Source organism: Oratosquilla oratoria, chromosome 7 (assembly GCF_046742065.1).
Source record: "Oratosquilla oratoria isolate Oo_2021 chromosome 7, ASM4674206v1, whole genome shotgun sequence".
NCBI classification, from domain to species: domain Eukaryota; kingdom Metazoa; phylum Arthropoda; class Malacostraca; order Stomatopoda; family Squillidae; genus Oratosquilla; species Oratosquilla oratoria.
Genome location: NC_134783.1, coordinates 51,196,563 through 51,210,396, shown reverse-complemented (window position 1 = coordinate 51,210,396; position 13,834 = coordinate 51,196,563). Strand labels below are relative to the sequence as shown.

The window sequence follows — 13,834 nt, the reverse complement described above, 5'->3', positions numbered from 1 at the left end:
AATGAATATGTACAAGCATGCAGAGAGGAAAAGAGAAAATATGAAAAAGATGTCATAGAAAAGTGTAAAGATCAACCAAAACTATTTTACAGATTTGTAAACAACAAATTGAAAAAACAAACAAGACTTCGAGAAATTAAGACAAGGAGGAGTTGAATACACAGAGGAAATTGAAATGGCGGAAATTATGAACAAACATTTTAAATCAGTGTTTACAAGGGAGAACATACAACCTGAAGAGATCGAATGGAAAGAAATAGAAGTAACAAAGAACGAAATATTGAAACACTTGAGTAATCTTGATGTCAGAAAATCGTATGGACCAGATGAAATAGCAAACTGGATTTTGAAAGAATGCAGGAATGAACTGGCAGACAAAATACATAGCATAATAAACAGTTCCTTGAAAGAAGGAAAAGTTCCAGAAGATTGGAAAAAAGCAAATATAGTACCCATATATAAAGGAGGAAATAAAGAAGACCCTAACAACTATAGACCAGTCTCCCTAACAAGTACAATAGCAAAAATTTGTGAAAGAATTGTCAAAAGTAGATGGGTAAAATATTTAGAAAAAAACAATGTGTTAAATCCAAGGCAATTTGGATTCAGACAAGGACGATCATGCATCACCAATTTAATATGTTTCTATTCAAGGCTAATAGATATAATACAAGAAAGAGATGGATGGGCTGATTGTGCATTTCTAGACCTAAAAAAAGCTTTTGACAAAGTACCACATAAGAAGTTGCTTAAGAAATTAGAAACTGAAGGAGGAATACAGGGCAAACTGCTTAATTGGATGGAAGATTTTTTGCAAGAAAGGAAAATGAGAGTAGTGATAAGAGACAAACACTCAAAATGGGATGAAGTAATAAGCGGTGTTCCGCAAGGAACAGTTCTGGCCCCAATAATGTTTGCTATATATATTAATGATATGGATGAAGGAATTGAAAGCTATATGAGCTTCTTTGCAGATGATGCAAAACTACTGAAAAGAGTGAACACGGAAGAAGATTGTGAATCACTACAGATTGATCTAAATAAAGTACAGGAATGGAGTAGGAAGTGGGAGATGGAGTTCAATACAAAAAAGTGTATAATGGAATTTGGAAAAAGCAAAAACAGAATAACAGGATCATATAAATTGGGAGAAGAAGGAATAAAAAAAGTAGAAAATGAGAAGGACCTGGGAGTCATTGTTATGAATAATATGTCACCTGAGAAACATATAAATAAGATTTTTGGAGAAACTTATAATTTAATAAGAACAATCAAAGTTGCATTTACATACCTGGATGAAGAAATGGTGAAGAAAATTCTAATCACCCTGATAAGACCAAGATTGGAATATGCAGCAACGATATGGTCACCAAGTACAAAAAAATGTATAAAAAACCTGAAAGAATACAAAGAGCAATTACAAAATTGGCACCAACACTCTCAAAACTATCATATGAAGAGAGACTAGCAAAACTTGAACTACAGACACTAGAGCAAAGAAGAGAGAGAGGAGATTTGATAGCTATTTATAGAATCATGAAAGGCATAGAAATTACTGATAGAGAGAATCTGATAAAATGGGATGATAGAAATACAAGAGGACACGGAAAGAAAATAAAAAAAGACAGCTATAGAAGAGATCTGAAAAAGAACAGTTTTCCTCACAGAGTAATAGACAGTTGGAACAAGTTAGATGAGAAAGTGGTGTGTGCAAAAACAATACATGAATTTAAAAATAGTTTAGATAAAATGAGATATGAAGACGGGACACCACGAGCATTGCTCCCCTTCCCGTAAAATACAACTAGGTAAATACACACACGTACACGGATTCACACCTAAGATTGGAGCTCCGAAAAAGAAGGGAACTTTTCGTGGATATCAGCGTTGAGGAAGTACCTTTTTGTATTTATAGGGAAGGGGAAAGCTCGTGGTGTTTTGGGAAGGTGATGAAAAAGGAGAAGGGGAGGGATTACTGAGGGAAATGGGGAAGGAGAGGACTTGGTCCAGGCAGGCAGACGCCATGTAAACAAACGCGGCCCGGAGGATTTAAGTGATAAAGAAGGGATTAATAAAAATGTAAAGATTAGAAACATAGGTAAGAGTAGCACAATGGAAGGTGAAGATAATAATTTCCATGGATTTAATGAGGGGGGGGGGAAGCCAACCTCCCCCAATTAGTAAGCCTAGAAGAAAGAATTGAGAAAATTGTCAAACATTGGGAGGATAGGTTCGGTCAACTTACACAGATCACACAGAGTTGAAAAATTGGAAGAATTAGAGAAGGTGAACCAAAAACTAACTAAAGAAATAGAAGTATTAAAAGTAAAAGGTGAGAATGAGGAATTAAAGAGGAATAATAAAGAGAAGAGTCCATAGCAAAGGAAGCATAGGATTGAAAAAAAAAATCCAAGAGAACAACAAAATAGCATTTAATGATATAGTGAAACACCAGATGACAGAACAAACTGAAGACACAGTTATTAAAGTGACGAGACAGAAGGAGAATATAGTAAGAGACTTAGCAGATAAAAATAAATGTATAATTATATTAGGGATGGAAGAGAAGTATAATCTAAATAGGACTACAAGAATTAAGGAAGAAAAAGTAAATAATATATTAGAATTAGTTCAGGAGGGTGAACCTGAAATAGGGAAACAAATTGAAGAGTTGTATAGACTCGGGAAATATAGTACAGATAAGACCAGACCAATTAAGGTTAAATTCAGGTCACAAATGACAGCAGAGCATATCTTAACAAAAACAGGGAAACTAGCCAACAGTGAACAATAAAAAAAAAGGTATGGATAAAAAGAGAAATGAATAAAGAGGAAAGAGAGGATGAGAAAACAAAAAGACAAGAAGCTAAGGAAAAAAACGAGAGGAGAACAGAAAAAGAGGAATTCTATTGAAGAGCAGTGAATATGAAAGTGAGGAAATGGCACATGGCAGAGAAAAACAAATGGGAAACAGAAAATACAATGGAAGTAGCAGAAAATTAAGAGTGTCTTACACAAATATAGATGGCTTAATAACAGGATTGAATGAACTAAATGGTTATCTGAAGGAAAAAGAACCGGACATAATGGGAATTGTAGAGACAAAACTGAAAGGTCCACTACCACCCAACAGTGTAGGACATGGTGCATATAATTATTGGATTAGAAACAGAGAGGCAAAACAAGGGTGTGGAGTTACGTTCCTGACTAAGAAGGATATAGACGTGAGGAATGTCACATATGGAAAGAATAGAGTAGAGATGATTATGGTGGAAGTGGAAGACAATGATAGGAAGAGCAGAAAGTTTAAAATAAATTATGTGCCTCCTAAAACAGCCTCGTGGGAAGAGAGAGAACATAAAAGTATGTTAGAAGACACAAGGGTAACATTAAATAAGATAATGGAAGATGGAGGAAGAATAGTTATAATGGGTGACTTTAATTGTAAAGAAGTCTGCTGGGAAGAGATGGCAGTAAAGGTTGGAGACGACTCATGGGGAAATGTACTACTTGATATGATTATTGACCATACAATGATGCAATGGATTTAAGAGAACACTAGGTATAGAAATGAAGAAGAACCATCGAGACTGGACCTAATAATCACATCAGAACCTGAAATAGTGGAAAAGATTGAATATAAGACACTAAGTAAAAGTGACCACATATTGGTCGAAATGGAACTAAATGAGGAAAAATACATAAAAAGAAATTAACAATATAGAAAAGGAAGATTGATGTATGAAAAAAAAAACAAATTTTGATAAAATAAGAGAATTCTTTCAAAAAGAAGACTGGGAAAGAATATACAAAGAGGAAACAACAATGGAAGAGAAATGGAATATTTTGACAAGAATTTAAAAAGAAAGAGTGGAAAAGTATGTCCCAAGACAAAAGCAAGAAAAATAATATGTAAAGTACTGGTACAACAAAAGTTGTAGGGAGTTAAAAGACAAAAGAGATAAAGCTTGGACAAAATGGAAAAAAGACAAAAGACCTGAAAAATTGAAAATATATACTAGTTATAGAAATGAATATGTACAAATGTGCAAAGAAGAAAAAAGACAATACGGAAAAGATGTCATAGAAAAATGTAAAGACCAATCAAAACTATTTTACAGATTTGTAAATAACAAAGTGAAAAACAAACAAGATTTAGAGAAACTACAACAAGGAGTTGAATACACAGAGGAAATTGAAATGGCAGAAATTATGAACAAGCATTTTAAATCAGTGTTTACAAGGGAGAACATACAACCTATTGATATCGAATGGGAGAAAGTCCCCCCTATGAAAGAAATAGAAGTAACAAAGAATGAAATAATGAAACACTTGAGTAATCTTGATGTCAGAAAATCGCATGGACCAGATGAAATAGCAAACTGGATTTTGAGAGAATGCAGGAATGAACTGGCAGACAAAATACATAGCCTAATAAACAGTTCATTGAAAGAAGGAAAAGTTCCAAAAGATTGGAGAAGAGCAAATATAGTACCTATATATAAAGGGGGAAACAAAGAAGACCCTACAAACTATAGACCAGTCTCTCTAACAAGCACGATAGCAAAAATTTGTGAAAGAATTATCAAAAGTAGATGGGTAAGGCATTTAGAAAAAAACAACGTACTAAATCCAAGGCAATTTGGATTCAGACAAGGACGATCATGCGTCACAAACTTAATATGTTTCTATTCAAGGCTAATAGATATAATACAAGAAAGAGATGGATGGGCTGATTGTGCATTTCTAGACCTAAAAAAAGCTTTTGACAAGGTGCCACATAAAAAGTTGCTTAAGAAATTAGAAACTGAAGGAGGAATACAGGGCAAACTGCTTAAATGGATGGAAGACTTTTTGCAAGAAAGAAAAATGAGAGAGACAAACACTCTAATTGGGATGAAGTAATAAGTGGTGTTCCACAAGGAACAGTTCTGGCCCCAATAATGTTTGCTATATATATTAATGACATGGATAAAGGAATTGAAAGTTATATGAGCTTCTTTGCAGATGATGCAAAACTGTTGAAAATTAGTGAACACTGAAGAAGATTGTGAGTCACTACAGAGTGATCTCAATAAAGTATGGGAATGGAGTAGGAAGTGGGAAATGGAATTCAATATAAAGAAGTACTTTGTAGTATAATGGAATTTGGAAGAAGCAAAAAAAAAAAAAATAGTAGGATCATATAAATTGGGAGAAGAAGGAATGAAAAAAGTAGAAAATGAGAAGGACCTGGGAGTCATTGTTATGAATAATATGTCACCTGAGAAACATATAAACATGATTTTTGGAGAAACTTATAATTCAATAAGAACAATCAAAGTGGCATTTACATACCTGGATGAAGAAATGGCGAAGAAAATACTAATCACTTTGATAAGACCAAGATTGGAATATGCAGCAATGATATGGTCACCAAGTACAAAAAAAATGTATAACAAAACCTGAAAGAATACAAAGAGCAATTACAAAATTGGCACCAACACTCTCAAAACTATCATATGAAGAGAGACTAGCAAAACTTGAGCAACAGACATTAGAGCAAAGAAGAGTGAGAGGAGATTTGATAGCTATTTATAGAATCATGAAAGGTATAGAAACTATTGATAGAGAGGATCTAATAAAATGGGATGATAGAAATACAAGAGGACACGGAAAGAAAATCAAGAAAGACAGTTACCCGGTATAGAAGAAATCTGAAAAAGAACAGTTTTCCTCACAGAGTAATAGACATTTGGAACAAGTTAGATGAGAGAGTGGTGTGTGCAAAAACAATACATGAATTTAAAAACAGTTTAGATAAAATGAGATATGAAGATGGGACACCACGAGCATAGCTCCCCTTCCCGTAAAATACAACTAGGTAAACACAACTAGGTAAATACACACTTAAGAGTTCCTGGCTGACACTACGGAGATCTGGGATTGAATCCCACCCAGGGCTGAATTAATTTCAGTATCGCTGCACTGCAAGTCATTACTCCAACTATCAAGGGCAGGGAGTTTGGGGTGTGTGTGCGTGTAAGGTCATAGCATTATCCATAGATCGGTCATATGAGATTTGAGCTCTCTTTTGGGAGGGAAATAGCTATCGATCATGAGTCCAACCTGTGATCCAAGACCATGGTGAATCACACACACACAGTGGACCAAAGCACAGTGACTATGGCACATGCTTGTTTCCTAAACCCTGACCTGACCTAACTGGGAAGATTTTTAATCAGTCACAGGTTTCTTACCACGATTATCCAATTCCCTTTCCCCTCTCTCCGCAGTCCCCGCTCCCTCTAGCAGCCACTCATAAGAATTACTTCTCCCCTCCCAAAATATGGACACACCCAACTCCTTCATCTTTAACCGCCTAATATGAGAAAATAAACCCTTCTCCCACGTCATCAACCTACCACTTCCACCACCACCTCCACCACCACCACCTCCGGCACTGCTTATTTCAGCGGTTGACATCCTGTTGCACAAGTTTATTTATCGTCTCGACTTGCGCTGAACGACAGTGCATGTGATGTACAGTAACAACGGTAGTGCGCGTCTCATAATGATAATCCAAGATAATAGGTGAAAGAGGTAAAAAAAAAGTACATACACGCCAGCAAGAAGATCGTGGAGGAGTGTGCCTGGACTGTGATCCGAGTTGATTTCTTTGCGTGAACTTCTTCGTTAATTTGTGACTTTAAGAGGAACCTAACTTCTGAAACAATGTGGCGGTTGATCTTCATCGTCGTCTGCGCCCTGTTCACCGACATTGGTGAATCGAAATGTGAGTTAATTGTACCATAAATATCTTAATCATAAATATATAAATAATTCTATATATGTATAATCATATGATTACAATATATCATATTATTCTTGAATTCCTTTTCTTTCTTGAATTCTCCAATCCTGAGCCTCAAATCAAGACCGTGACCAGTGTCGCCGTTTGTCCGTAGCTCCAATTTCCGTCGTTTTCTCATTTACAGTGAAAGAAAACGTAGGCCTACCAGAGTCAAATTACTGTATTTGAGTAAGCTGTCGAGTTGCCCAGTGATATGATTGCAATGTAATGATGTGACATATGGACTTGTACCCGGCCAACCTAGGTTATATTGCACTCTGGATAAGTGTAGGTGAGGGAGGATGATAGTTTTGTGATATGTCACAGACAGCGGCGGCGTCAGGAATTTTTAGTTAGGAAGGCTAAGGGGGGGATGAGCAAATTTTTTGGGGGGCTAATAGTAATATGATAATACACATATATTATCCTCATTTCAGAAGGGGAGGGGGTTAATGGTAGGGCTAGCACTGATGGCTGACAAATCTTTAGCCCTGGCAATTAAAAATTCCACTTAATAAAATCATTTCAATGAGTGTTTTAAATTTTCAATTTGCTCATTTCAGTTGGGGGGGCTAATGGGGGGCTTGGGGTAGATGCAACGAGGAAGTCTAGCAATAAATACTGAGCTGGCCATTTCCGTTGTCCAGTACAGGTTATCAACTAATCAATTTATAGCAATATCCGTACGTGATTAAACCTATCTTAACTTAGGAAATAGAATAACAAGACATATCGAATTGTAATTTTATTTTTCTACCATATACTTCTGAATTTAAGAAGAAAAGGGACATTACGTACATAAATCCGCTGATAACGCCATGTCCGCTGGATGACGCATCTATCCGTTTTGACCTTTGAATGACGAGTTTCCACGGGACGGCAACATTGACAGTGTTAAATGTAGAACTAAAGGAACAAAGAAAAATACAATTTGTAGTTTCACTTAACTTATGGTACGAATTATCTGAGGGTTGAAAAAATAAAAATGTTGTTTTGATAATACGTAACTATATTATATAATAAAAAAAATGCAAACTAACCATAACATGCATTCGTTTAACTGAAAGCTAAGGCAAACAAAAAAGCGGGGATTTATATAATAAAATGGATACTGAAAAAGATAACACCTCTTTATGTGTCTACATTAAATATTTTGTTTCAATGAAAAGACATACAGACAAGAGACCATTACAAGGTCGAATAAATAAAAACAAAACCCATGGCATAGGAGGAAGTGTTTGAATGGATTAGAGCTTGGATCAGTGACAGAAAACAGCAGGTCACCACAAATGGTGTACAATTCAAATGGGGGAGTGTTTCTAGTAGAGTTCCCCAGGGCTTGGTTTTGGGTCCCTTATTGTTCATTATGTATACGAACGACTTGGACAATGGGATTAATAGTGATGTTAGTAAGTTTGCGGACGAAAATAGGACGTCTAATTAGGTCAGGAGGCGACGCCGAGATTCTGCAGAATGATCTTAACAAATTGTTCACATGGTTGGTGAAATGACAAATGAACTTCAATATCTCAAAATGCAGCGTGTTAAACGTAGGGCTACACAACCCCGAAAACAGATATAACTTAGATAACACGTTTTTAGAGAAAACGGAGTGCGAGACTTGGGAATTCTAGAGAGTCCTTACCTTAAATCCAGGAAACAGTGCATTAGCGCTAGGAATAAAGCTAACAGAGCATTAGGTTTCATTGCTAGGACGGTTACGAATAGAAGTTAGAGGTAATTATTAAACTCAGTTTAGCGTTACTTAGACCCATCCTTAACTATGCAGTACAGTTTTGGCCTCCGTCTTATAGCGTTGCTTCTTGCGGTGGAGGTTGAAGTGACGGGGGTTCGAACCCTACCGCCAGCGAGTTGGACCAAGGGCATGGTTCATTAAATTCGACGCTACAAAGTCCTCTGCAAGGGGCACCTTCCCAGCCTCCTGATAGGGGGAGTTCGCGACGTTAAACCAAATCATATTATTATTGTTTTAATTGCTATTATTGTAGTTATTACCCGCGTGGGGTATTGGCTGCATGTTATTGTGAGGATAAAAGTTGCTCAGTAGCATGCAGCTGATACTTTAGGGTCAATATGGGGCGCCCCTACGGACCAGAGCCACACATCATTTTGCCTGTGGTAGAGGAAATCTCTATTCATAGAGAAATGGTGATACTTTATTATATGGCGGACTGTCCTTCCGTTATGCTTCCCCCCCCCAACTCTTATTACTGTCCTGTACAATTTCTTTGAATATTCATTTTCTCATTTCGCCGAATCTTGAGTTGTAAAAGGCGACAAAAACGGGACGGGGATAGAACCAGGCACCCTTCTCTCTGTAACCCCAAAGGGGACATTCCTTTAAAAAAAAAAAAAAAAAAAAAAAAAAAAAAAAAAAAAAAAAAAAAAAAAAAAAAAAAAAAAAAAAAAAAAAAAAAAAAAAAAAAAAAAAAAAAAAAAAAAAAGGCATAAGAGGGTCTAGGTCCAACCAGAACCCTAAGGTTTGGGTCTTTTAATGTGCATGGATAAGGTATAAATGAGTAAAAGGCAGTATGTTTGTGAGAAGAAAGATGGATGTGTTGGTATTGAGTGAAACAAAGTTGAAAGGAAGGGGCGAGTTTGGGTTTGGGAGTGTAGTTGAGAGGGTCTCAGTAGCGAAGAGAGGACGAGGGAGAGAAGGGGTGGCTATACTTGTAAGTGAAGAGATAGGTAAACGTGTGGTGGAGTGGAAGGAGGTTTCATCAAGGTTAATGTAGATGAAGGTGAAACTGGGAAGGGAGATGTGGGTTTTTGTAAGTGCATATGGGCCGAGTAGTGAGAAGAATGTAGAGGAAAGGGAGGTTTTTGATAGATTTAAATGAATGCGTATAGGATTTAGGGAGAAATGTCAATGTAGTGGTATTGGGAGATCTTAATGCTAGGGTAGGAAAGGAGCCAATAGACGGAGTGGTTGGGAAGTGTGGAGTTCCAGGAAAAAATCGTAGTGGAGAGTTGATGGTGATGTGTCTAGAGAGTTGATCATAGCAAATAGTGTTTAGGAAGAAAGTTGACCATAAGTACACATAGGAGGGGGTTGTGGATGAAAGAGTGATAGGGCGTTAATGGACTATATAGTGGTAACCAGGAGAATAGTAGGAAGAGTTAAAGATGTACATGTTCAAAGGGGAGAGAGTGGGGGAAATATCATATAGTTTTTTGGTGGAAGGTAAGTTGAGAGTGGAGGATTGAAGGAGAAAGAGGAAAAGGACAAGGTAAGGAGGTGCTTAAACTAAACTGCTTAAATGAGAAAGAAAAGGAGAAGGAGTACAAGAAGAAGCCGAGAGAGGAGTGGGCGTGAGTGAGGGATAGAGTAGAACTAGGAGTGGAAGAGGAATGGGGATGGTTCAAGGAGGGAGTCAAAAGGTGTGCAAAGATGGTGTGTAGAACAAGGGGAATAGGAGGAAATAGAAGGAAGGGTAGTAAGTGGTGAGATGAGGAAGCAAAGAAGGTTGTAGAAGAGATGAAGCGAGCATTCGCAGATTGGTTACAAAATAGGACGAGAGGAAGTATGTGTGAAAAAATAATTTGACGCAGCCCGAAGGGATTTCTCCCCGTCTTCTCTTTTTCTGCATGAGGGGACGGCGAGGGGGGGTCGCCGATTTAATGAAGTAGTCTTACCGTGCATGTGTTGTGTCTTGCGACACTGCTTCTGACCCAGGGCAGTGGACAGGATGCAGGGATGACCCGTCATCCAAGAGGAGCCAAGATAAGAGGGAGGGAGGGGGGGGGGTGAATGGGAGTGGAATATGTTGGGATGGAAGTGGATTTTATGCCTTTGTGTTTTTGACTACCTTCCTTGTAAGGGAGAAAACCCTTTGGTATGTATTATCATTATCATTTATTCATTTACTTATTCATCAATCTATTTATCTATTATTGATTGTCGACTATTACGAGTATATGTTGACATTAATACATTTATGACATTTATACCTTGCTAGCTCATAGACTCGACCGTCATATTTTTTTTTCAAAACTAGTGATCATTACACACACACACACACACACACACACACACACACACACACACACACACACACACACACACACACACACACACACACACACACACACACACACACACACACACACACACACACACACACACACAACTCGTGGCGCAGCTGGTAGAGTTCCCGGCTGCCACTATGGCGGCCCAGGTTCTAATCCCGCCCAGGGCTGAAATTATTTCAGTATCGCTGCGCTGCGGGTTGTTACTCCAACTCTCGTGGGCGGGGAGTTGGTGTGTGTGTGTGTGTGTGTGTGTGTGTGTGTGTGTGTGTGTGTGTGTGTGTGTGTGTGTGTGTGTGTGTGTGTGTGTGTGTGTGTGTGTGTGTGTGTGTGTGTGTGTGTGTGTGTGTGCGGGTAAGGTCACAGCATTACCCATAGATCGGTCATATACGAGCTCTGAGCTCTCTTCTGGGAGGGAAATAGCTGTCGATCACGAGTCCAACACGTGATCCAAAGACCATGGTGAATCACACACACACGCACGCACACACACACACGCACACACACACACACACACACACACACACACACACACACACACACACACACACACACACACACACACACACACACACACACACACACATTTATCTATTTATTTATTTATTTATTTATTTATTTATTTATTTATTTATTTATTTATATCGAATTGTTTCTTTCAGTTTTTAAGACCCAACAAGTGACAGGAAGCCAACCATCTAACCTGTACACCTTCTCGCAGGAGATCGAAGTCCATTACTATTTCGAAAAAGTCACCAACGACTCTCCCTGGATCAATTTCCAGATCAAAGACAACAACGAGACGGTCGCTATCTTCACGCTCAACGAGAAAAGAGGACAGACACCGGATTCCGTAGACGTTAAAAACGGAAAGTTAGGATACGAGCTTGGCGCTTGCGAACTGCAAAAGGGTAACATCTTGAGCCACGCTCCGCGAAAAGTTAGATTCGTCTATGGAGACGAGTTCTTGAACATGGTCATAAAACATCCTGGGCTGAGGAGAAAGGAAGAAATTTGTTCCATTAATCACAGTCACACCGACCCAAGAAACCTGACTCTTCAAATGGAGATAGCCCAAGCGAGCGGGGACGTCATAATGACCTACTTCTCATGTCAGGCTGAAGGTACGCATCCATTGTGTCTCTAAGCTAATTTTTTTTTATGATACATGTCAGGCTGAAGGTACGCATCCATTGTGTCTCTAAGCTAAGTTTTTTTATGATACAAAATTCAAAATCCTTCTCTATAATTTTTATCTGTTCAAGAAAACGACCTAACTGTAAGCTATATGCTACATAGAAAATTATATGACACACTCGGCAAAAAATCATATTGACGTTGTTAAAAATGTAGCCTGGGCATATATATATATTTTTGTCTTGGCTGTACACTAAAATACAGAATACACACACACACACACACACACACACACACACACACACACACACACACACACACACACACACACACACACACACACATATATATATATATATATATGTGTGTGTGTGTACACATTGTGGTCTTTACTGAGAATGATAGGCTACTCTGTTTCATGACTTAATTCGTCATAGCCGACAGATCTCTAATTAACCTATGGGCAATGAAATGGCAAGTAATTCACGTCTGCCTTCTGTGCTTGAACTTCCTGAACAAGTAAAAATATGTTGGAAAGAGCCCTTTTTTAACCTGTGAGATAATATCGTTTCGAACAAGTTGAGCTGTAGAAATGATACATACATACATAAACCAAAGGCTTTCTTCACCCTTACACGGGGGGGGGGGGTTTAGCCAAAAAACAAAGGCACAGAAACCACTCCCACCCATTCCATCCCCTACACACTCCACTCCCCTCTACCCTCTTCCCTCCCTCTTATCTTGGCACCTCCTGGATGACGGGTCGTCCCTGCCTCTTGTCCACTGCCCTGTGTCAGAAGCAGTGTCGCAAGACACAGCACATCCACAGCAAGGCCGCTTCATTAATTCGGCGACCCCCCCCTCTCCGTTCCCTCATGCAGAAAAGGAGAAGACGGGGAGAAATCCCTTTGGGCTGCGTCAATTTATTTCTGATACTAGGAATGGTAAAGTTGAATATCTTAGCAGGGTAACAAAACGGAGGGACGATAGTAGTTCAAAGTTATTTATTTATTTTTTTTCCTCTCCCCAGCAGATAACCAGAACGGATATTTCATAGCTTTGGTCAACGTCTCCTGCCTCCTCTTGTTCCTCTCCTTCGTTCTCATCGCCACCATCCTCAGGTTGAGTTCTGTCACAAACAAAAGTTCTCCAAAAGTCGATGAAGCCATCTACGATGAGTTCGACGAGAAACTTTGGGATTCTGTCAGAAAAAATTTACAAGAGCAACGTTAGCTGTAAAGTGTTAATTTGTTTTTACTATAGTTTTCTTTTTTTTCCATGCACTTTTCCCACTGTCATTCTATGAATATTTTCCGATGGGTTGGCATTCGGCATTTCCAGACAGCAATTTGACAATGTGTACATAAGAACATAAATACATATATACATACATAAATATATACATACATACATTACATACATACATACATACATACATACATACATACATACATACATACATACATACATACATACATACATACATACATACATACATACATACATACACACGTGTATATATATATATATATATATGTATATGTATATATATATTTATATATATACATGTGTATATATATATATATATATATATATATATATGTATATGTATATATACATATATATATGTATATATGCATATATATATATATATATATATATATATATATGTATATATTTATGTCTATATATATATATATATATGTATATATATGCAATCTCACATTGTTAGGCTGAGTCATCTTTAACTGTCTATCATCGTTTTCAATTTAACGGAATAAAGAACCCGAAAAAGTTCTGCCCAGGATTCTGTTC

At 37.7% G+C, this 13,834-nt stretch overlaps 1 protein-coding gene across 2 annotated transcripts; it reads left to right on the top strand.

Moving 5' to 3' along the window:
• Positions 1-5,465: 5,465 nt before the first annotated feature.
• Positions 5,466-13,524, top strand: LOC143027152 (uncharacterized). Of its 2 annotated transcripts, none has more exons than XM_076188234.1 (3): positions 5,466-6,775; positions 11,545-12,006; positions 13,053-13,524. In XM_076188234.1, the coding sequence occupies exons 1-3, from the start codon at positions 6,715-6,717 to the stop codon at positions 13,250-13,252; spliced, it is 723 nt and encodes a 240-aa protein (XP_076044349.1). In that variant the 5' UTR covers positions 5,466-6,714; the 3' UTR covers positions 13,253-13,524. The 2 variants fall into 2 exon arrangements, with proteins under 2 accessions (XP_076044349.1, XP_076044348.1); XM_076188233.1 differs by having other exon boundaries at positions 5,474-6,775; positions 13,050-13,524.
• Positions 13,525-13,834: the final 310 nt, after the last annotated feature.